This window comes from Sturnira hondurensis, unplaced genomic scaffold, assembly GCF_014824575.4.
Source record: "Sturnira hondurensis isolate 20B ecotype Veracruz unplaced genomic scaffold, ASM1482457v3 Scaffold0016663, whole genome shotgun sequence".
Lineage (NCBI taxonomy): Eukaryota > Metazoa > Chordata > Mammalia > Chiroptera > Phyllostomidae > Sturnira > Sturnira hondurensis.
This window is the reverse complement of record NW_028089294.1, coordinates 628,863-653,829: the sequence shown is the minus strand read 5'-3', so window position 1 is coordinate 653,829 and position 24,967 is coordinate 628,863. Positions and strand designations below refer to the sequence as shown.

At 41.5% G+C, this 24,967-nt stretch overlaps 2 protein-coding genes across 7 annotated transcripts in view; one reads left to right on the top strand and one right to left on the bottom strand.

Moving 5' to 3' along the window:
* Positions 1 to 6,962, top strand: part of DHX57 (DExH-box helicase 57) — a 55,769-nt gene extending 48,807 nt beyond the window's left edge. For all 5 annotated transcript variants that reach the window (XM_037066886.1, XM_037066885.1, XM_037066888.1 and 2 more), the window contains exons 23-24: positions 3,224 to 3,424; positions 4,964 to 6,962. In XM_037066886.1, the coding sequence (XP_036922781.1) occupies positions 3,224 to 3,424; positions 4,964 to 5,107 (345 nt within the window). In that variant the 3' untranslated portion in view covers positions 5,108 to 6,962. The remainder of the gene's footprint in view (positions 1 to 3,223; positions 3,425 to 4,963) is intronic.
* An 8,416-nt stretch (positions 6,963 to 15,378) lies between these two features.
* On the bottom strand, positions 15,379 to 20,459 carry GEMIN6 (gem nuclear organelle associated protein 6). Of its 2 annotated transcripts, none has more exons than XM_037066890.1 (3): positions 20,170 to 20,459; positions 19,669 to 19,802; positions 15,379 to 17,888 (listed from the first exon to the last, which is right to left on the bottom strand). In XM_037066890.1, the coding sequence occupies exons 2-3, from the start codon at positions 19,791 to 19,793 to the stop codon at positions 17,513 to 17,515; spliced, it is 501 nt and encodes a 166-aa protein (XP_036922785.1). In that variant the 5' UTR covers positions 19,794 to 19,802; positions 20,170 to 20,459; the 3' UTR covers positions 15,379 to 17,512. The 2 variants fall into 2 exon arrangements, with proteins under 2 accessions (XP_036922785.1, XP_036922786.1); XM_037066891.1 differs by lacking the exon at positions 20,170 to 20,459 and adding an exon at positions 20,027 to 20,106.
* Between the last annotated feature and the right edge of the window lie 4,508 nt (positions 20,460 to 24,967).

The window sequence follows — 24,967 nt, the reverse complement described above, 5'->3', positions numbered from 1 at the left end:
GTTTCCAGAAAGACTTTCCATTTAAAGAAGATTCTGCTGGATACAAAAAAATGTTCAAGCTGCTTTCAGATGTAAAATTGTTTGTTTTTTTTTAATTTAAAAAAAATTTTAAGATTTTATTTATTTATCTTTTGGAGGGGAAGGGAAGGAGAGAAGGAGAGAAGTATCAATGTGTGGTTGCCTGTCATGTGTCCCCTGCTGGGAACTGGCCTGCAACCCCGGCATGTGCCCCGACTGGGAATCGAACTGTAATCGTGTGGTTCACAGGCCTGCACTCAATCCACTGAGCTGTGCCAGCCAGGGCCTAAAAAATGTTTGATTACAGCTGACATTCAGTATTATTTCATATTAGTTTCAGGTGTGCAACATATAGTAGTTAGACAATCATATACTTTACAAAGTGTTCACCCTGATATTTTCCCTACCCACCTGGGCCCATATGTAGTTATTACAATAGTGTTAACGATATTTCTTATGTAGTACCTCCCTGTGACTGTTTTGTGACGTCGATTTGGACTTCTCAGTCAATTCATAAAATTTTTCTTGGCATCACAGAACCTGTGCCTTGAGAGGCAGTGACCTATACTAGCTGATCCCACGCACTCGGCTCTCATTCCTCCTTCAGCCTACTGCCAGCTGGCCTCTGCCCCCACCACTCCACCGAACTTCTCAGAAGTCACGAGAACCTCAGAGTTGTCACATCCAGTGAACATTCATTCCCTGCTTCTCATCACATTTGACTCTCACGTAGTATTTGACATGGCTGACCTCCCTCTTAAAGCTATCTTTGATGTTTTTTGCCTCTACAAAATCACTTTCTTCTGTCTCTCTGATTACCCTCCTCGATTTCTCTCATCATTCTCCTGTATCTCCTTTGCTAGTTTCTCTTCCTTTGCTCTGAAATGAGATTCTGTCCTTAGTCCTTATTTTCTCACCATGGGATACAAACTCTTCCTGAACAGCCAGACCACAGCATCACGTTCCGGCTGCAACCTGCGTGCTGCCACCGACCCCCCAGATCTCTCGCTCCAGTCCTGGGGTTTCTCTGAGCTGGATGCCTTCTGGTCATCCCACACTCAAAAGCTGAAAAATCAAACTCATTGTCTCCCGGTTCACTCTTCTCTTTCTGTGTTCCCTGTCCTGGACTGGCACGATCCACGTCGGAACCCAGGAGCAACAGAGACCCTGCTCCCTTTGTCCTTGCTCCAGTCCAGCCAGTGACCAGGTCCCTACAGTTCCACTTGCTGCCATGTCTCAGAATTGCGTGCTCCTCCCATCCCCACTGCCCTTTTCCCAGGTCAGACCTCAAACCTCTCTCTTGTGCCTGAAGTATTGTTCCGCCTTCTGATGCGTTTTCTCTCTCCCACCTTTTACACTACAGCTGCCAGCATTCTCTTTACAAAACATACATTTGATCAGGTCCTCCCCTTGCTTATCATTCTTCACGTCTGGCATCTGCAGACTCTCATACGATCTTTCACACCTGGCCCCTTCCTGTGCCACGTCCCCTCAACTCTGTCCCTCTGTCAGGCTGTGTGCTCCGACGGTGCGAGAGTACCAGCAGTGTCCCCAAAGGCCGTGGCACAGGGCACACACTGTTCCCCGTGCCTGGAATAACATTCTCATTCCCCAGCAAGCTCCTACTCACCCTCCGGGTTTCCATTAAACACCATACCCCCAGTGTCCTCCTCCATCTGACTTGCTCCTCACTTCTGTCCCACCACCACGTAGCCTGCATTTGTCCAGTCCACCGTTGTGCTTTTCATGTTACTTGGCGGTTTATGGTATGTCTTATGGTACGTCTTTATGGTTTGTGGTATGTCTCCCTCACAGAACTATGAGGTTCCTAAAGATAGGAACTGTATTCACTGTACAGTCTTGATATCTAGCATGATGCCTAGCCAAAAGCAGATGCTTGATAAAGCTTTTAGGAGAAAAGGAGGAAAGGAGAATGGAAGACTGTGAAGCATTCGGGCTGGTCAGCCCCCTGAAACCACTCAGTCAAGTGTCAGCAAAGCACGGAGAGGAGCTCCTTCATTAAGCTCAGAAGGTTGAGGACCCCGGGGTCATCTGCCCTCTCAAGTGCATGTGTTTAGGAACCAGAGGCCCAATTGTGCTCCACTCCCCCTGTTCTGAGTGTGCTGACACTCACACAATGGACGCAGATCATTGGTGCATCCAGTCAGTGTCCACAGCACCTCCTCTGGGCCAGGTGCTGTTGTACATCTGGGAGGCAGTAGCCAGACGAGGTCTCTGCCCTCAGGGCGCACACATTCCCGTGGGGAAGACAGGCAGGAGCCAAGGAAACAGTCTCAGCTTGGTAACAAATGTTACGAAGAAAAATAAAAGAGATTGAGGGAGACAGGGGAGGGGGCCTGTTTTACGGAAAATGGTCAGGGAAGAACTGTATGAGGAGCAAAATCCTGAACGTGGTGAAGGGCAAGCCATGCGGATATCTAAAGAGAGAACATCCCAGCAGAGGAAGTAAGTGTGAAGACCACAGAGGGGTGCACGTTTGGTGTGCTCCAGGAAATTTGAGAAGGCAGCTGGTGCAAGTGGAGCAGGACCACTAGGGGCAAGGGGAGGGTGCATGGGACAAGCGGCCGGCATTCAGGTCAGGAAGGGCTTTGTCAGCCATGGGAAGGTTTTGAGACTTTGTCTTTGGGAAATCATTGGAGGATTTTGGGCCCTAACTGGATTCATATTTCTAAAAAATCTCTGTGGTTGCTGTACGGAAAAGAAACTGTAAGATGCAAAAAGAGAGGCAGGGCAAACACTTAGGAAGCCACTGCAGTCCTCCCTACGAGACAGTGGTGGTTTGTACAAGTGGGAGGCTGGAGGAGCGGTGAGAATGAGTCCATCATTATGTGTTTTGAAAATAGAGCGAGAGGACTTAGTGGTGATGCAGAGGGAGTGAGGGGAAAAGAACGATCAAGGATGGCTCCTAAATTCGGGGCTTGAGCACGCAGGTGAATGGCAGCATCATTTAGTGAGATGGTTAACCCTGCACAGAGGGTAAAAGTCAAGATTTCCTTTGCACATAAGTTTGACATGCTTAGATATCCAGTGGCAATGTCAGGTAGGTGGTTGCATGTACAAGTCTGGAGCTCGGGAAAGGTCCAGCTGAGTCACTGACAGGTGGTATTTAAGTCCATGGGGCTGGCGGGGGTCCCCTCATTTTGCCAGTGACATCACTGTCATCATCTGAGGTTTTATGCTCCAGGTCAGACACTTTGACAGCCCCTACCTGCTGTACCATGAGAAGATCAAAACCAGCCGGGTGTTCATCCGAGACTGCAGCATGGTGTCCGTGTACCCGCTGGTCTTGTTTGGAGGTGGCCAAGTGAATGTGCAGCTTCAAAAGGGAGAGTTCATCGTCTCCTTGGATGATGGCTGGATTCGTTTTGCAGCTGCGTCCCATCAGGTGAGGGCTAAACGGATCTGTCCTATGCGGCTCGAGCCATGGAGGGCTTCGATGACATGAAGTACTAGGCATTCCTTCAGGGACCATGAACCACAGGACTGATTAAGAGTGGAGGATGAGCCTGCAATGAGACACCAAGAGAGACTGAGGCTGAAATGAGGCCAAGGGCGGAGCCTTGTTAGTAAGACTTCTGGGTAGTGCACCCGGAGGGGAGGCTCGGCGGGCTGGTATGAAAGGTTGGAGACAGAAGCCATGAGGGAGGTGTAGAATCTTCCCAAATGTTATGCAAATAATGTATTCACCAAAGAAAAATCAGAAAATACAGATGAGCAAAAATAAATAAAAAACACCCTGATTCTATCACTACCATTAACAACAACACAGAAAGATAATGGATCAGAATTCTTTTATTCTTAGGTTGCTCAATCATGCTCTACATAGAGTCTGTAGAAAACATTTAAGGGGGAGTATATGTGTAAGAAATAAAAATTCAGTTTAACAGTTGCACCTGTTAGAAATCTTATGTTTCAAGAAGCAGAAACACCCGCTCAAACATTAAGGGGAACTTACTGATGTATTTAACTGTAAAGACTAAAGCTGCATAGTTTAATAGAAATATGTGAGCCACTATGTAATTTTAATTTTTCTGTTAGCCACATTGAGAAAAGTAAAAAGAGGTAAAATTAATCTTAATATATATTATTTAACCTAATACATCTAAGAGGCTTTAATTTCAACACATAATCAATATAAAAATTTATTGAGATTTTCCCTATTCTTTTTTCACACTAACTCTTCAAAACCTGGCATGTATTTTACCCTCCCAGCGCTTCTCACCTTGGACCAGCCACAGTTCCTGTGGTCATTAGATGAGCCGCGTGCAACCAGTGGCTGCCACGCTGGGCAGTGCAGGGCAAGAACAGGAGGCTGGGCTGACTTCATCGAGCAGCTCGATGACCTGGTGGTAGCAAGATGGCTGCAGTAGCACCTGGCCCGCCTTCCGTGCAGCGTGGCGTTTGGAAGGGGAGACCAAACCTTTACCGAAGCTCCATCAGACCTCCTCTTCCTCAGTCAATTCTCGTGGCCAAAGGAATGTCATGGACCTAAGGCCGAGATTACCTGAGCCCTGAGCCTGTGGGCTGTAGATCAGGGTCCAAACTGCACAACCGATTTCCCTACTTTCTTCTTTGGAGCAAATTATAAAAGCTGACCACACTTTAATGTGGAGGACACTACATAAAAGCCATTCTTCCCGCTTTAATCTTTTCTTTAAATGAGATGTGATAACGGAGACCTTTTGTATTAGACCTCATTTAGTACATTCCAGAGCTGACACTGAGTGCATGTTCTTGTCCCATCAAGAAATTTTAGAAGCACTTTCAGAATGAAAGTATGTTTTGTTTCCACCACCCACCCACCCCCACTAACGAAGTTAAAATTAACTCCAGAAGTCTAGAATGATACCCAGAGGGCATGTCCTTTAACAGCCTCCCTCCTCTGTTGGCCCAAGCACCGCTTACATTGCAACTTTCATCTTAGGTGGCGGAATTAGTGAAGGAACTGCGCTGCGAACTTGACCAGCTCCTCCAGGATAAGATTAAAAACCCGAGCATCGATCTGTGCACATGTCCTCGAGGATCCCGGATCATCAGCACGATTGTGAAACTCGTCACCACACAATAAAGACCAGTCTTAGGAGAGTGCTCGCTGCTCGCTGCTCCGTGTTCACCGGGGAGTAACGGCAGCACTGCTACCTCAAAGCAAAGCTACATGCTGGGCCCGCACAGCTGAGCACCCCAGCCCCTTAGGGAAATGCCCGGACTAGACCGGGAGTTTGTAACAAAGCACTGGGCACTCCCAGCACAATTCGGAGTGTCGTGGTGAGACAGTCTAAGGAGGAACTTGCCTGTTTCCCTGTGACTGCCCCAGAATGAATGAAATACGCCTGGTAACACAAAAGTGAATGTGTAATCCAATTCTGCTTTAATCCGTGTATTATTTTTCTCCTGCTCTTTACTGAAGTGAGATGGAGGCACGAGGAGAAACGCTGATTGTTTTTTCTGTCATACAGGCTCGACTGAGAGAAGTCAGGACAGAGAAGAAAAAATCATGTGAGCCAGAAAATTAAAATTTCATTTTAGGCTATTGGCTACAGAGTAAACTTGATTTGTGAGGGATTTTTATTTTTACTCATTCAAGGTAAGCCTTAAAAAACAAACTTAATGAGCTCTTGTTTATTATTGAAATGGGAGCTGGTCTTATCCATAACACTCTGATTCTTACAAGTGGAACCGTCTTTATTCTCCTTTAGGTTTCCCATTTAGAAATCTTTACTCTCTCCTGGGCCCTCCCCTGGGGCTACTGGCCACATTGCACACTCCCCAAAGAGGAGTGACTTGGAGCGGGGTCTTGGCACAGAGGTGGCGCGGTGGAGGCGGGGAAGGCGGCCACGGTAGGTAGTGTCAGATCTGCAGCCACAGAGATACCTTCATGGGGGGGCTTATTTTCGGCCACCACTTCAGTTAACGGGGCCCTAGCGTTTTGGAAAAATAGGCGTACATTTACATTTTCCCTGGACATCTATCAGTGTGGCCAGGAAGAATCCCAAAGAACTGAGTGGAAAAAATATTCTTGTGTTTGCCAAGCCCTTAGGCAGACAGACGGTCACTACAGGTTTCATACCACAGACAGAATTCAAACTCATCAGGAAACACCACCTCAGTGAAGGGTGTTCACTTTTTAGGATACTATTTCAGTTAAGGTTCCAGGAAACCTCTTAGACTGTCCAGAATGATCTTTATCAAGTGCATCAAGCTTCAGTGCAGTTGGAGCTTAGACTCTTAAGTGTTTGTTTCAAGGCATTAATTTGTATCAGTTTAATTTAAAAAACATACATATGCAGAGCATGTACAGTATCCAAGTCCTGACTTGCTGTTGAAACAAGGTTCATGTTACAGAGGTGACTAGGCTGGGACATTAAAGAGAAATGAAAGAGAAGACTGCCCAACCCTCTAAAAAAGTTTTTTAAAGCCGGTCTTGACTCTCGGTGCTATCATGGAGCTCATGCTGCCCCAGCTAGAGCCGAGGAGACTTTGAACACAGTTGTGCCCCAGGCCGCGCAGCTGGGTGTCAGTCAACAATGAAACCTCCCACTCAGTGCTGAGAAATTGCTCCCCTCAGGGAAGCTGTGCTTGGGCGGGTTGCTCGCAGCCCCACACAAACGCACAAATCCTGTCATTTTACACATGGTCCAGGATGGCAGAAAGGTTGAAGCCTTGACTGAGGGCACAGAATAAGGTCCTCACCCCCAAAACTATTAAAGTTGTGGCATATGAAATAAGGTTACTCCTTTGTGATTAAAGATCAAAATGTACTAGATAACTTCGATGTGAAACTGGATTTCTAAGCCCCAACAAGATGGTCAGCATTTAATGGTAATTTTATGGAGATCTCTGTAAATGTTTTCTTAAGTATTTGTTTTACTTTTACTGGATTCTAGTTAGAGAACAGTATTAATAAAGTACTTGCTACAAAATTAGTCTGCAGTACTATTTGTACTATTTGTACTATTTCTAATCGAGAAGTTCTCAGAGAATTGGAAGAGCTAAACATTCTTAGAGTGGTGGTCGTCAGTTAACAAAGCATTAGCTTTGTCTTCTTCCCCCTTGAGTTCATATCTGAATATTACAACTCAGACTCCCTGACAAGTTCTGAACTTTGGTCTTCACCCTCCCATTCTGTTACCTGAGTGGTTTAAATAATGTTTCAAAGCACACAGCCTGTGGGTTTGTAGGCATATAGTAAATATTCCCCTTTCTTTCTAGCCAGTGGTTTAAAAATGTCCCTAAGGTTATCATAGCCCTAGCCTGTGTGATTCAGTTGGTTGGGCATCATCCCACAAAAGTGAAAGGTCACCAGTTTAATTCCCAGTCGGTGCACATGCCTGGGTTGGGGGTTCAGTCCCCGTCAGGGCACATGTAAGAGGCAACCACTGATGTTTCTCCCTCTCTCCTTTCCCTGCCCTCTAAACTCAATTTTTAAAAAAACCAAGCTATTTTAAAAATATATATATAATATATACATATATATTACACATGTGTATATATTATATATACATATATCTAAATTTTAATAAACATGTACCATAGGAATAAGACCTTATAAATACATTGTTATCAAAATATGAGTACTTAAGAATTTGAGAAAATTCTATATACAAATATAGAAATTAGAGAAATTACAAATATATAAATTTGTATATTTGTAATTGTATATTTACAATTACAAATTGTAAATTTGTATATTTCTCTCTATAAATTATAGAGAAATTACAAATTTGAGAAAATTATATATACACATGGGAAAAGCCATGCACAGATAGGTAGGGATATCTTTACTTTAAAATATGTCCTACCACTAAGTTTTGTTTTTTAAAACACTTATTTTGAGCCCTGGCTGGTGTGGCTCAGTGGATTGAGTGTCAGCCTAGGAACTAAAAGGTCACAGGTTCAATTCTTAGTCAGGGTACATGCCTGGGTTGCAGGTCAGGTCCCCAGTTGGGGGCGTGCAGGAGGAAACCAGTCAATGTTTCTCTCCCTTTATTTCTCCCTCTCTAAAAATAAATAACATCTTTTTATTTTAAGTTTTTAAAAAATTCTAGTTTTTAAAAAATCGCATTTTTAGATTGTGAAAATAAATTAGAACATGCCTTTCAAATATATGACTTGTATTTGACACTAATAGCGCTAACACTTTCCACTTCAAAACTCAAGTTCTCACACTTGGGCCCACATTAAATGTTTAAAATGCACACACAGAGACACACACCCTTACCTTACCTTTGTGTTATGGTAACAGAGTCCAACCTAGTAGACTTTGGCCAATATACTAAAACACAAACAGGGCTAAAAAGGGAGTGGATGGGAGGATGGCTGTAAAACATTTAAATTTCACACGAAGCCTTATCAGGAACTGCAACTTCATTATTAGTAAGATTACCAGGTTGAATGTCAAAGACGTGTTATGTTCTTCAGAAGACAGATGTCTTTACAAATCAGGGCCATGCTATACAGTGGGCAGCAAGGGACTATCTCATTTGAGGAGGACACTAATCCACTGATTGCAGACCCAGCACAGAACAGTCTAATTGTAGGCGTCTCTGTTAACGCCACCTTCTGTCTCTGAAACTCACCTGTGCACTGTCCCGTTTAAATTCCAGCTGCCCCCATTATTTCTAGCCCATAAATCTTCATACTGTCCTTTTCTACAATACGCCTGGCTGAGATTGGATGAATTGAAGCATGCAGTCTGATCAGTAACAAGGGGCTGAGTGTCCAGCTTATAACTAACTAGTGTGTGCTACAGGTCTAGTTTGAGACCCATATTGTGGCTGCAGAAATTCCTCCCACATTTATGCTAATAATTTCAATATAATCAACTTACTTTAAACAGGTCCTATGTGCCAGTCACCCTAGGAATTCAGGAGGATACAAAGATAAGCAAGGACCCAGGAAAAACAGGATAATAGAAAAGTCTACTTAATAAATTCAGGAACATGATATACCCCCTGCAAGAGCCTCCAAAGGTTCTAAAGAAACTGGATAACTATATATTGAAATTAAAAGTACTAATGGCTTTGATCAAGTCTCTTAATTCTGCTTTTTTAAATTTAAAAAAAAATTCATTTTATTGTTATTACAGTTGTCCTAATTTTTCCCGTGTTCCCCTTTTCTCAGCCAAGTCCCACATTCCCACAGTCAGTTCCCACACCATTGATCATATCTGTGGGTCATGCATGTATGTTCTTTGTTCAATCCCTTCACCTTCTTTCAAGCAGTCTCAACTGTCCCCCTTCCCTCTGACAGCTGTCAGTCTGTTCTGTGTTTCTGCCTCAGATTGTTTGCTTGTTAGTTTATTTTGTTCATTAGATTCCAGGCTGGTGCTCAAGCCACTAAGCCTCATATGGTATGTGTTTCACCATCTGGCTTATTTCACTTAGCATAATAGTCTCCAGTTCCATTCATGCTGTCACAAAAGGTAAGAATTCCTTTTATTTTCTTTTTTACTGCTGCCTAGAATTCCATTGTGTAAAAGTCCCATAGCTTTTTAAAAATGCTTTTTGAAAAGCAGGAGCAGTTTATTTTTATTTATTTTAGACAGAATAAGGGAGAGAAACATCAATGTGTGATCTGTTGCCTCTCCCATGCCCCCATATGGGGACCTGGCCCACAACCCAAGCATGTGCCCCAACCAGGAATCAAAACTGGTGACCATTCCAATATCAGGCTGGTGCCCAAGCCACTAAGCCACACCAGCCAGGGCTTTACCATAGCTTTGTTATCCACTCATCTACTGTTGGGCCCTTAGGCTGTTTCCAGCACTTGGCTATTGTAAAAAATGCTGCTGTGAACATAGGGATGCATAAGTTCTTTTGGATTGATTTTTGGGGATTCCAGAAGAGGAATCACAGGGTTAAAAGGTAGTTACATCTTTAATTTTTTGAGGAAACCATGTATCGCTTTCCACAGTAGTTGTACCAGTCTGTATTCCCACCAGTGGTGTACTGGAGTTCTATTTTCTCCACATCCTCGCCAACACTTGTTTATTGATTTATAATGATGGCCATTCTGACAGGTGTGAGGTGATTATCTTGTGATTTTAGTTTGCATCTCTCTGAGGGCTAGTGATGTTGAGAATTTTTTCATTTCTGTGGGCCATCTCCTTGGAGAAGTGTCTATTCAGGTCCTTTATCCATTTTTTAACTGGACTGTTTGTCTTCCTGGTGTTGAGTCCTATGAATTCTTTATATATTTTGGAGGTCAAACCCTTGTCCAATATATCACTGGAAAAGAGTTTAGGTTCCCTTTTCATTTTGCTAATGGTTTCTTTGGCTGTGCAAAAGCATTTTAATTCAAAGTAATCCCATTTGTTTTTTTCCTTTGTTTCCCTTAATTCTGCTTTTTAACACTCTTATCTTACTCAGTAATTAGGTGTGCTTCTCTAAGTCTTGTGAGAAACTCCTGCAGACATTTACTACCAAAGAAAAAGCTATAAGGAATACCCACTCCCTCTTCAAAATGTATTTGGGTGATGTTAATAAGGAACAGGAAGTCAAAAGTATGTTTATAAAAATGAATCAGTTCAGCAAGTCTGTGGGAAACAAGATCACTATACAAAAATTAACTATTTCTATATGTTAGCAATCAATAATGAAATTAAGAGCCCTGACTAGTGGCTCAGTAGGTTGGATGTTGTTCTGCAAACAAAAAGGTCACCAGTTCAATTCCCAGTTGGGGCACGTGCCTGGGCTGCAGGCCACGTCCCAGGTTGGGGGCCGGCAGGAGGTGACTGATTGATGTTTCTCTCGTGCATCAATGTTTCCCTCCGTTCCCTTTATTTTTTTATTTAATCATAAATAAATCATTAAATGAAAGCTTAAAATACAATGGAGAAAACAATTCCATATAGGATAGTATAAAAAATGCCTTGGAATAAATTTAACAAAAGGAATATAAGACTTGTACACTAAAAACTACAAAACATTGTTTTAAGAAGATTAAAGGTAAATAAATGAAGAGACATTCTAGTTCATAGAATGAAGGACTCAATATTAAGATGATCACTCTCCTTCAGTTGATCCACAGATTCAACACAATCCATCAAAAACCCCACTGGCAGTGGTTTTTCCAGAAATTGACAGCCTCTTCCAAAACTTAGGTGGGGCGGCACTGGAGCCAGAATAGTCGAGCAGTCTTTTAAAAGATCAAAGTTGGTAGACTTACATGTATACACAGAAAATTTTACTGCAAAACTATAGTCATTAATACAATGTGTTACCAACACATATAGGGCAATGAAACACAACTGTTAGTCCAGAAATAAACACTTAAAATGTATGATCAACTGATCTTCAACAAAAGTGCCAAGACAGTTCAATGAAGAAAGTCTTTTCAGCAAATAGTAGTAAAATATCCTTGTGCAAAAAGATAAATTTAGACCCTTGCCTCACACCGTACACAAAAATTAACTCAATGGAACATATACCTAAGTTTAAGATTTAATTAAAATTTTTAAATGAAAACAAAGTCATTGTGACCTTGGGTTAGGCAGTGAATTCTCAGCTATGACACCAAAATCATGATCTATAAAAAAAGTTTTTGGTAAAGTGTAATTAATCAATTTTTAAACACTCTTTTAAACTTACGCAGTTCAAAAACAACTTAAAAAATACGAACAACAGACTGGGAGAAAATATCTGCAAATCATATCTGATAAAGCACTTGCATCTAAAACGTATAAACTCTCACAACTCAGCTCATTTTTTAAATAGGCAAATTCTTTGAGTGAACATCTCAGCAAAGAGGATATACAGATGGCTTAACAAGCACGTGGAAAGGTGCTCAATATTATTAGTCCTTATGGAAATGCACATGAAAACGACGACGGGATACTACTACCTCATAAGCACTGGAAGCACACACAATAGTAAGTGCTGGTGAGGATGCAGAGAAATTGAAACCCCCATACCTCGATGGTATATAAAATGGTGTAGCCACACTGGAAACCAGTTTGGTAGTTGCTTAAAAAATTAAGCAAATTCATCATATGACCTAGCAATTCCACTCCTAGGTTTTTCACCCAAGGGAAATGAAAATATATGTCCACAAAAGATTTGTCACAAATGTTCACAGCAGCATTTTTCATAATAGAAGAAAATGGAACCCAATATCCATCAACTAGTGAATGAATAAGTAAAATATAGTATATTCACAATGGAATATTATCAAGAGTGAAAAGGGACCACTGGTACATGCTACACGAGTGAACTTAAGTGAAAGAAGCCACATACAAAGATTATACATGTATGATTCCATTTATATGAAGTGTACAGAAAAATCAAATCTATAGATACAAAAAGGAGATGAGTGGTTACCTGGGACTGAGGATGGGAATGGGAATTGGCTACAAACAGGATAAGGGATGTTATAAAATGATGGGAATGTTTTTAAGAAATTGATTGTGATGATGGCTGCATAACTCTAAATTTACCAAAAATCACTGAGTTATACACTTAAAAGTGGATGAATTTTATGGTATGTGAGTAATACCTCAATAAAGGCTTTTTAAAAATATATATGAAGATACCTTTAATTACAAAAACTGACATGAAAGGATGCTCAGCATCACTAGCCTTCAGAGAGATGCAAATTAAAACCACAATGAGGTACCACTTCATGGGTCAGAATGGCCATCATAACCAAATCAACAAACAGGTGCTGGCGAGGTGGAGAAAAGGGAACCCCAGTACACTGTTGGTGGGAATGCAGACTAGTGCAGCCACTGTGGAAAACAGTTCGGAATTTCCTCAGAAAACTAAAAATGTAACTGCCTTTTGACCCAGCAATTCCAGTGCTGGGATTATACCCCAAGAACCCTGAAACACCAATTCGAAAGATTTCTGCACCCCAGTGTTCATAGCAGCACAATTTACAACAGCCAAGTGATGGATGTGACCTAAGTGCCCATCAGTAAATGAGTGGATCAAAAGTCTGGTACAGTTCACAATGGAATACTACACAGCAGGAAAAAAGAACTACCTTTGCAACAGCATGGATGGATCTGGAGAGTGTTACACTAAGTGAAGTAAGCCAGGCAGTGAAAGACAAATACCATATGATCTCACCTGTAAGTGGAACCTAATCAACAGAACAAGCAAGCAAAATATAACCAGAGACATTGAAATAAAGAACATACTGACAGTAAACAGAGGGGAGAGGGATAATGGGGGAAACCAGGGAAGGCTTGTCAAGGAACATATATAAAGGACACATGGACAAAGCCTAAGGGGGTAGGATCGAGAGTGGGGTTGGGGGGGAGTGATGGGGGTAAAGTGGAGACAACTGTACTTGAACATAAAAAATAAAGATAAAGGAGCCCTGTCTGGTGTGGCTCAGTGGATTGGGTTTGAGCAGCAAACCAAGGGGTCATCAGTTCAATTCCCCTTGGTTGTAGGCCAGGTCCCCAGTAGGTACCGTGTGGGAGGCAACCACACAGTTGTTCCTCTCCCTCTTTCTCCTCCCCTTCCCCTCTCTCTAAAAATAAATAAGAATCTTTTTTAAAAAAGGTAAAAGAAAAACTAGTAACTTCACATTGGGGAAATCTAACAGAGGCCACCTTAACCAAGTGATCACAGTTAACATCACCAGAAATGGGACAAATTAACATCACGTGCCTCCTGATACGATGTACTAAGAACATACCATCACTTCCAGGGTGTTCCAGTGCATACTGAATTGAATCGTAAAAAAAAATTCCAAATTGAGGGTTATTCCCCAGAATAACTGGCCTGTATTCAAGAATGTCCTCGTCATGAGTCAAAGACTGAGAAACTATTCCAGATTAAAGGGATATGACAACTGGATACAATATGTGGGCCACGAAAAAAAGGGGTTTTTTTTGCTATAAAGGACACTGAAATAATCAGTGAAATCTGGTAAGATCTGTATTAAAACACGTACTGTATCAGTGTTAATTCCTGATTTCAGTGATTGTCCTGCAGTCGTTTAGGAAAATGAACTCATTGTTTTCATTGTGTCCATGATTTTCTCTCAGACAGTTCAGGAAAAAATGAACACACTCATACACAAACACAGAAAATGCAAATGTGGTACAATGTTAACATCTGCTGGGGAAAAGATACATGGGAATTCTTTGTTGTGTTCTTGCAAATACTCTAATTTACATGTCAAAATAAATGCAGTATATGTATGTTATAATTTCAGTGTTTATTAACGTATCCATTGAGTAAAAATTAGATAATAAACATGAGAATATAGGGGAAATAACTTCTTTAAAGTTATTTAAATATTTTATTTTTAGCTAAGGGAGGGAGAAAGGGAGAGAAACATCAATGTATGGTGGCCTCTCACACAGCTGGCCCAGCAATCCAGGCATGTGCCCTGACTGGGAATTGAACCAGTGACTGTTTGGTTCACAGACTAGCACTGAATCCACTGAGCTATACCAGCCAGGGCAAAAATTACTATTTTTTAAAATGAAGATATGAATCAAACATTTCCCATACTGGAAATAAAGAAGCACATGGAGAAATGCTAACAAAGAAATACAAATTAAAACAACTTTAAAACACCATTTCATGTTGAGTAGCAAAAATTAAAATTGTTAACAGGGTCCAGAGGGGAGAGAAACACAGGGGAAAAGGGGAAGGACTCACATGAACAAGTATAAAGGACACAGGGACAATAACTAAGGTGGGGGGCAGAGATGGGAGGGAGGTGGGGAGCACTGAGGGGGGGCATGGCTGGGAATACAAGAAAGAAAACTGTACTTGAACAAGAGTTAAATAAAAATAAATAAAATATTAATTCAAGATGGAAAAAAATTAAAATTGTTAATACTCTAGTTGTCTGATGAAATTTTTATTATGTACTTATTGTTCTTGTCAATGAAAGCAGTACAAACCATTTAAAAATATAAGGAAAAACTTACATGTGTTCTTACTCTGATAGTACTTCATTTCTAGGCACTGAAAATAGTCTTTGATAAAGCAATGAAGACGCATTCATGAAGATATACTTTGCAACATAATCTATGATAGCAAAAAAGGTCAACATGTCAAAATTTAGAGGAATATGTAAATAAGCATGGTTTATAAACTATAAAATATTGTCTTACATATTATGAAAACAAAAAAACTGAAAACATTGATTATAATTATGTAAAATCTTTTAAAGGATTAGAAAGTAATTTACAAAATATGGCCCTGGCTGGTGTGGCTTAGTGGATTAAGTGCTGGTCTGCAAACCTAAGGGTCGCCAGTTCTATTCCCAGTCAGGGCGGATTCCGGCCAGGTCTCCAGTAGAGCACACAAGAGGCAACCACACACTGAAGTTTCTCCCTTCCCCTCTCTAAAAATAAACAAAACTTTTAAAATTTTAAAAAAATACATACAAAATATAAAGCATGTGTGGGTACTAGAATAATGTTTAATAAAAGAAAAATCCTTCAATTTTATTTCAACAGTGAAACCCAATTGTGTAATAAAGGCAGGAGAAAACTTACGGAGGTGATGGGTATGCTTATGGCAAACAATGGTGGTTTCTCCAACCTACAAAGTTGTATACATTTAATATGTACAGCCATTTATGTTAACTGTATCTCAATAAAGTGGTTCAAAAAAACACTCTTGTATTTGACAGTAGAAGCAACTGAGTATATGTAATTATAGTCCTTCATTGCTCTGATTTCTCCCAAAATGTAAGCGTGAATTATAGTAACCCTTACCTCTGTCTAGCATTCTAGAATCTGCTTCAAGGCATCATGAAAGTTTCACCAGTTCTCATCAAATACAATGATTGTGAATGTTTTGAATTTCTCACTAACAATTTTTTTAAAAAACAATTCATGGAAAAAAAACCTATTTCAGCAATAACTTTTTTAGGAAAAGGTGAAGACATTTAGGAAATCAGGTGAACAATGCCATAGCAAGAAATTGGTGCAAATGTTGGAAACTTTGCTCCAAGGGAAGCAAAAAGTACTCAGTGAAAACCCTAACCACCTTCGTTTTGAAGTGTTCTGGATACCCAGCGTGTTCAGAGACTGCCCTGGCTACTGCCTCCAGCTGGCTGGGAGCAGAGCCAACTTTGGGGTGGAATCTCCTTGGCCTCTGGATCCAGAGGACGCATCTGAAAACAGCTGAGTTAGACCCCTGGGAAAGAATCGTAGCCCCAGGGGCTGGGGCAACTCCCTGAGCAGGTAGGTTTCCCGGGCCCAGCCGGATCACTTACCGTCTTCAGCAGCAGGGCAAATTGTTTCAACAATCAGAAGACTCAGTCGCCAAGAAACAGCCTCTGTCCCCAGCTCATTAAGTCAGGCAGCAAATAAATCTACTGACACCCACACACCTGTCCCTGGGCCAAGGGCCAAGGCTGAATGACACTGTGAATGATTTCCTAGATGGTTTACTCCAGTCCTTGTTTTGTCAGCATTGTTCCCATGCCAAATTTAATTCCCCTTCCCCTATTTGCTTTGCAAAGACATTCCAGGATCACAAGGAAAAAGGCTATGTGCTGAATTTCACTCAGAGGATCGTGGAACTTTCAAGTTGTGAGGGAAGGACCCTGTGAAGGGTCCTTACAAAATAGGTAAGCCACATCGTTTCTGTCCCAATACTCGACTCTGCCAATGGCTCAGAAGCAGCTGTATATAAAACATAAACTAGTCTGTGTGTTTCCATAAAACTGAATAAATGGAGGCAACAGGCCAGATTTGTCACAAGGGCCAAGAGTTTGTTGGTCCTTGTCCTAGCAAGTTAGGACCTCGGAGTTCTAACCTAACCTTGCAGCATTCTAGACATGCCCTTGAAAAAAACCCCAAACTAATAAGCTGAGGTGCCTTTCGAGGCCAGACACCCCTACATGCGTCCTGACCCTGACTGGCTTCCACGGGTCAGGTGCAGCGAAGCACACTTCCTGTACTCTCCCGACTCCGTGAAGCCTAACCTGGGGTATGCGGACTCTGGGCGGAGAGCAGCCTGAAGCTGGGCGTACTCCACCAGGCCAAGGACCTGCGCTGGGTTCAGCTGCAGAATACTCATCCCATTGAACGTTTTCCCTCCAAGATACCAGCCTGTTCTCACTTGAAAGGCTTTGACAGTTTTAAGGCTTATGTGTTGAGGTATTTAACAATAGCCAAAACTTTCAAGTTTCAACCAAGTTTCATCATTACACCAAAAATAAAAATAGAAACTTAAAGAGATACATAGTCAGTGCAAGTGACTTAATACATATTATAAATACGCTTCCAACCTAACAAAAATGAAGTAGAGCCCCATCAAAAGACTTCCAATTCTGATGCCCCTGTGCTATTTTGTTGCACATGATGTTATCCTTGTCACGGCTCACTTAGCACTCACAATCCACATCTTGGATTTCACAAAAACTACAAATTAAAACTCATACCCACATGTATGTGCCTTTAAAGTCCTGTATTATGATGACCTTAACATTCAAAACATTTTATGAAGGGAAAAAAAAGTCTCAGATCAGTGTATTCACAGTTCTTGGCCTCTCACTGGGAAGCCGCAACATATCCTTGAATAAGATCCTGAACACGGGACAGAATAATCTCATTAGAACTGCTGCAGTTTTCTGGACCATATGGTGGGTCTATAGTCAGGACCCCAGCCACACAGAGAGTTCTTGATGAATCTCCCTGTTCAGTGACAGGGATGTGGTTCTTCTCAAGCCATTTCTTTAGGTTGTTCTTTCTCATTTCCAGATCCTCAGGATTGTATGCCTTGCAGTCTCCAGACAGGAACAAATGCATCAGCTTCTCTCTTACCCAATGGTCCCCTTCATTCACAGTTTCAACAGCTTGCACAGCATGTCCCATAATGCCAGTCACAGACATGCTGCCATCTTCAAGGAAGTTCACGAGGACGATACTTTGGAGGAAAAGTAAGTTCAGAGCAGATTTGCAAAAGAAAAGCCTAAAGGCCCATAAAACTATGGCAGAAGCAATGGAATGAGAGGCATCATCAACCTGGTCATTAGAATAACAGGGAATGCTAGTCCCTATTTAAAATTAATCCTTCTACCACCAGATGTTTTCACTGGTTCAGCAACCATTCATTGAGGGTCCTAAACCTTTAAACTTTTTGTCCAGCCTAAAGCTAATCATTGTGGGAAGCAGCAAAAGCTAAATTACTTAGAGTTATGAATGCCTTCGTCCTGGCTGGTGTGGCTCAGTGGATTAAGTGCCAGACTACAAAGCAAAGGGTCCCTGGTTCGATTCCCAGTCAGGGTGCATGCCTGGATGGCAGGCCAGGTCCCCAGTAGGGGGGCACTCAAGAGGCAACCACACATTGATGTTTCCCTCTTTCTCCTTCCCTTCCCCTCTCTCTAAAAAATAACTTTTAAAAATAAATTAATTTCAAAAATAAAACCACAGGCTAATCTCACAAACACAAAAATTCTAAATAAAATACAATATATATGATATGATATGATGTGAAAGGAATATCACTTCTGTGGTACTCTTCCCCCGACCCAAGTCTACTAATGAGAAAACACACAAACCCAAATTGAGACACATTCTACAAAGTACCTCACCGGTACTCTTCAAATGAATCCAAGTCATAAAAAACAAGGAAAGACTGAAAAACTGTCACAGATGGGAGGAGACTAAGGAGACATGGTTAAATGTAACATGGGATCCTAACAGAAAAAGGTCATCAGTGGAAAAACCAGTAAAAATACAAATGATTACAGTTGAGTTAACATAAATGTTTACTTCTGACAAGATGCTAACATTAGGGAAGCTGGGTACGTGGGTATGCTCTATACTTGCTTTGCTCTGGAAATCTAAAACTACTCCAAAATAAAAAGTGTGTGTATGTATGCACGTATCATCACCTTTAAAGTAGTCTTGCAAAAATAAATCTGATTCTAATCAAACCTCTAGATATGAATACCAGTTTGTAGGAAATACAGAAGATAAAAACATGTTAAACTACATCATGATAAAGCGATAAGCTCAGTCCAGAATGTGTTCAATTCTAACCATTGGAATAGCTTCGTTAAAGAGATTTCCAGGTCCCTGCCTTGGAAACTCTAATCAAAATGTGTTCAGTTCTATCAGACAAACGACTCCATTTCTTCAACAAATAAAGGAGTTGGAAAACTAAAAAAAAAAAAAGAAAGTGCAGAGTTACAGAGTAAGATACTTAAGAGACATATCAATCAAACTGATAAACCAATATAAAAAGATACTTTTGAGACCATCAAGCAAATCTGAACTCACACTAGGATTTAGCTAATATTAAAATTTTTATTTCTTTTGTTAGGTGTTATAATATTGTGCCTATATGTATTAGAGACTCTATCTACCAAGAGATATATTTAAGTATTTATGAACAAAATTATATGCCTGCAATTGGCTTTAAAACATGTGGGAGGGGTAAGATACTGTCTGCTATACCATTCTCTTTACATTTGTGTGTTTGAAATTTTCCAATAAAATATATTAAGAAATTACTCATTTCTACAAACTTGTTTGGTCCGATAAGGTACTCCATAGTTAGAGCAGTTAGATTCCAAGGCAACAAAATTCTTATACAGGAATAATTACGGTAGCTTTTCATTGTCTGCCTTTTGAGTTTGGATATAGCATAGAGGGAGCACAAAAGGGTGTCGTGATTTCTGGGAAGCAGGACCCATACTCACTTGGCAGAGACTGGGTCTGTGGTTAAAACCCATCCTTTATACTCCTTCTCACTTGCTGTCACTCGGACTTCTTTGTAAATGTAATCTTGCCATTCTAAGGGACCTTTCTTCATCCATTCATTCATGGCTGCCGTCTGGCGAGATTTAAAACCACCACCACTTTGGGTTAATATATGTGTTCCACCCAAGCAAATGTCTTACCCCTAATCTCCATCCTAGAAAATCATCTGTGATTTGCCTCAAGTTCCATATCAGAAAATTAGTTAACCCGGTATTTATTACTCACTCCTGGAAGTCACAGAAGCTGAGGGGCCGACAGCGCGTAGCCCCGGGGCCCTGCCTGCGGTAACTCATATACCTCAATTCCACCCCAAACCCATTCCAGATCGCCTTCCCGCTGGCTTTGAACTCGGGTCTGCTCAAACCCGTAAACTGTGCTCTCCTGCGAGCCAAGCAGCTCACGCCACACCAAAAACTGTAAAAGAAAACTCAGATACCCACCCACTGGCCCTATGGCTCTGCCTCCAGGAAGAGGCCGGGTCCCCGGATTTGTCGCTGTGTCCTCTTAGTTTGTTTGGCGGGTGTATAAACCAAGCAGCAGCAGCTACGGCTCTAGATCTCAGAGTTCTTGGCTTGTCCTGCAGCCGCGTGGTATCCCGGGCCGTGCTCAAACCGGGTGGTACTTAACGTTTCACCCTCACAAACCGGAAAAGTGTCAGTTTCAACCGCTAGCTCACCTCGGGCTCAGCATCCACGCTGTGGGAAGGGAACTGTTCTCAAGTGGAGCCCGCCTGCGCCCAGCGTGCTTTGCGCCGTGGCGTCATTTCCTGCCCCCAGAATTCCGTTTTTTGTAGTCTTTGGCCTTAGTCAAACCTAGGGGTTTGACAGTCGCGAGCCCTGGAGTGTTGTAGGCAGGAGTGGGCAGGGGCAGAGATTTTTGTGTGATGATGATAAGCTTTTTTTTCCTCTGGGGCCAACCCTCTCCACTGCCGCGGCGGGCATTTTAAAAAAATGTTTTTTAAAGAGGAAAATGCTCGTGCCAGGTCCTCGTTGGCAGGAGAAATGGAATTCAAAGCACATGAAACCTCTAGGTAAAGCCTAAAGCTCTGGAAGTGTGGAGACAGTGCCTTGGAGGAGAGCGACAGCGCCAAGGTATTTCTTGTTTGTTTGGCCTGTGTAAGGCGATTACGGTGCCTGCTCCTTTAGGATGCGCCCTGATCCGCTCCTGCAGGAGGTGCAGAAACTGGGGACAAAAGCACGGGGTTGGGTTGAATTCCACCCAGTCGAAGACTCCTTGTGAACATCCTCCCAAGTGGAAAAGTGCCAGAGACTCTTTCCCACCACAGGTTTCTGGTTATGTACTTGGTCTGGTCTGCTCCTGGCCTGGTCCAGAATGTTTTCTGGATTGTGATCTTGAAAAATGATACAAGGTGGTAAATGTTGAGTTCCTGCAAACGTGAACACGAAGGAAGATTTACAAAACACATAATTTGGAAAACATGGAAAATGAAACTTTTCCCTTACGACTTGAGATTTGAGTTCCATATAATCCTGTTTCTTATTGTCATCATTTAAAAAAAATCCTTCCCACAACCTCCACTCATTGAATGATTGGTTAATTATATATATATATATTTTTAAGATTTTATTTATTTATCTTTAGAGGGAAAGGGAAGGAGAGAGGGAGAGAAACATCAATGTGTGGTTGCCTCTCCTGTGTCCCCCCAGGAACTGGCCTGCAACCCAGGCATGTGCCCCAACTGGGAATTGAACCGTGATCCTTTGGTTCACAGGCCGGTGCTCAATCCACTGAGCTACGCCAGCCAAAGCTGGTTGATTATATTAATGTGGCTTTAGTGGATTAAATCAGATTTTGTCAGTTAAACCTACAAAGAGCTAACTTAAATACCAATTATTATTACAGAGTAAAGGAAAACATTTGACCTCACAAAAAATCCCATCATTTTGTAACAACTGGTCATTTACATTTTAAACCTTCTAGCTATACTGCACAATGAAAGACTTCTGCCTTTGATTATATATATATATATATATATATATATATATATATATAACAAGTATATATAATATATTATAATGTAATAGTATATTATATATTGTTGTATATTTTTCAAATATATGTATATACTAGTAAAATTTTACAAGTATGAGCTAACCTCAAGCTTAGCTTAAGTTACCCCTTCTACAGGGATGAGGCTGAGCCTGGGCAGTTGCCCTCCCTTCTCTCCCCTCTCCCTTTAGTCTCCTGACTAAACTAAAGGCTCATTCTCGACATCTGCTGATGCAAATTCCCTAACACAAGTTCTCAGAAAGACCCTCTCCTGAAGCCCCTCATCACTGGGATGAGATGGTGCCATTTCCTTTCCTCAGACAGCCCCTGCCCTTGGCCGCCCTGGTGTGTCCTTCACACCAGTTGGTGTCTCTCCTCTCACATTCTCTACTTTTCTCCCTCTAGTCCCAGTCCCTCTTCCTCCATCTCCTTCCTAAGGTCTGCCTCCCCGTCAGACCTTCACACACACACACACACACACACACACATACATAACCCCTTCCTCTGCCAATACCAAATTGCTTATTTTAGATTTTGGAGTACATTTAGTTTAATGTTAGTAAGAAACATTTTTTTTAAAGTTTCTTAAATGCTCTGAAGATAATAAAAAGTTTCAAAACTGTCAATAGTCTTATTGTTCACTGTTCTTTATCAGGTACAAAGATAAACCTGGCCTGCCTGGACTGAACTATGATACATTTCAATTCATACTTTGGGTAGTCTTAGAAGTAGGTAAAAAAATGAAGTGGAGTGGGGTGGTAATTTACTGTATTTTTATGCAAAGTAAGATCAGAAAAAAAGTAACCCCCATCATTTTTGCCAAAGATTTTTAAAATATTCTGACTTTTTCACTTATTCAACAAATAGAACCCACTAAAAGCCTCTATTTTTTACGTCCATGTTTATTCTTCAAACATATATTGTGTATCTATACGTTCTATACTTTCTATTAAGAACTAGGGGTTCAAAGCCTGATTTAAAAAGCATCTTGTCTCCGGGGAGTTGATGTTTCCTTGTACTTGTAAGCAAGTAAGCCATCATTCTACCTGAAGGGAATAGTAAATGGGAAAGGCTGGGGAAAGAGTTCATTGGTCAGTTCCTCCTGGTGCTCTGACTAGGGGTCAAACCAGTTGGTTGGACGCTGCAACTGAGCCACTCGACCAGAGCTTGAATTTGATTTATAGGCAATAATTTGCCAATTTCTATGGTGTAAGATTCCCACCACGACTGATTTGAAGGTGCCGATGGTTTAACAGCAGGCTCCAAAAATTGACGAAATTTAACAGCGCGCTCTTTTGAGCCAGTTTCAGCTGGTTCCTGCACACCGCTGACTGTGCTGATCCCAGCTGTAGGGCTTTGGAAGTCCTTTATTTGCCTTCTTAGATTTCAGTTTTCTTATCTGTAAGTAAAAATGTGGGACTAGATGACCCAAGATCCTCTCAGCTCTAAATTCTCATGACTAAGACACACACAGTCACTTACTAGGCCCTCTACACCCTCTAACGGCAGGAGCCTTGTCTGTTTTACCTACTACCGTGCACCCCACCTCTAGAGCATTGCCTGGTATTTGTAAGTGATACTCAATTCAAACTGAATTTTTATATCATTTTTTTCTTTCAGAGATGTTATTTGTTTTTAGAGAGAGGGCAAGGGAGGCAGAAAGGTAAGGAAAGAAACATTGATGTGAGAGAGAAAGATCAATTTGTTGCATCTCACATACCCCCAACTAGGGACCTGGCCCACAACCCTATTGTGCCCTGACTAAGGATCAAACCTGAGACCTTGCCCTGGCTGGTGTAGCTTAGTGGATTGAGCGCGGGCCTGCGAACCAGAGGATCGCGGTTCGAATCCCAGTCAGGGCACATACCTGGGTTGCAGGCCAGTTCCCTGCAGGCCAACTCCCAGCAGGGAATGCACGAAAGGCAACCATACATTGATGTTTCTCTCCCTCTCCTTCCCCTCTAAAGATAAATAAATAAATTTAAAAAAAAAACCTGAGACCTTTTGGTTTGCAGGTCAATGCCCAACCCACTGAGTCACACCAACTAGGGCTGAATATTTATATCTTAATCAGTAATATAGCACCCAATATGTGCCAGGCATTACTCTAAGAACTTTCAAACATTAACTCATTTTATGAATGAATAAATAAACCAAAGAGAATGTGAAAAATTTGAGTGATGGAATGACATGATGAAATTGGTGTATTAGAAAGGATGCAGAGAAACTGGGTGTGGGAAAAATAGGGAAGTGTGGAGCATACACAGCATGAAACTTTATGTATAAAGTGTAGCCTCTCTACTCAACCAACCAATGGTATTGGGCGTGGGGGCGGGCGGTAATTCCAGAACCACTTTCCCAATGGAAATCCAGTTTGTGGGAGGCAGTATCTCCAAATGAATTAGTTATCTGCCCTCCCCAGACCTGCCCAGAGGGGAGGTTTTACCTCCTCAGAGAGGGGAGATTTTACTACCTCTGAGAGGGAAGGTTAATTTCCCCAGCAGTAGAATGAAGATAGGGTTGTTTTCCTAGGATGAAAATGCTTTGAACAGACTTTGTGAACTCCAACATACTAAACAAATGTAATGTGTGAAAATGTACAAAACTGCTACTGTGTACATTGCCTATCAAATATGCTCAGATAATATCTTTATGGCTACAAATCAGTACCTTTTTTTCTTTTAAGATTGAATTTATTTTTATTTTTAGAGAGGGGGAAAGGAGGGAGAAAGAGGAGGAGAGAAACATCAATGTGTGGTTGCCTCTTGCAAGCCCTTTACTGGGGACCTGGCCCGCAAACCAGGCATGTGCCTTGACTGGGAATCGAACTAGTGACCCTTTGCTTCGTAGGCTGGCACTCATTGCACTGAGCCACACCAGCCAGGGCCTTTTTTTTTCATTGCATTCTTCTTATTCAATGAGGTAATCAAGCTCAGTGGTAAGAATATAGATGTTACATAATTTTATGTTTTAATTTGAAAAAAAATAAAGTTAACCATTTTTATTTTTCACTGGAATTGTCTTGGGACAAAAAAGGAAGTCTACTACTGAATTCCTAAAAATTAGTGCAGTGGTTCAGACAGGAAATAATCAAGTCCTCGCCTAAGCTGATAGCAGTGGAAGTGAAAGAGAGAAAAAAATGGAGTAGATTCAACACATATTTCAAAGCAGAAATCAGCAGCATTTAGTGATTGATTGGGGCAAGGGCATGTTGGGAAGGCCTTTGAT

Coding starts and splice junctions, on each gene's coding strand:
- GEMIN6 (XM_037066890.1), bottom strand. CDS start 19,793: ATGAATGAATGGATGAAGAAAGGTCCCTTAGAATGGCAAGATTACATT. Junction 17,889..19,668: donor ACAGACCCAGTCTCTGCCAA/GTGAGTATGGGT, acceptor TTTCCTCCAAAG/TATCGTCCTCGTGAACTTCC.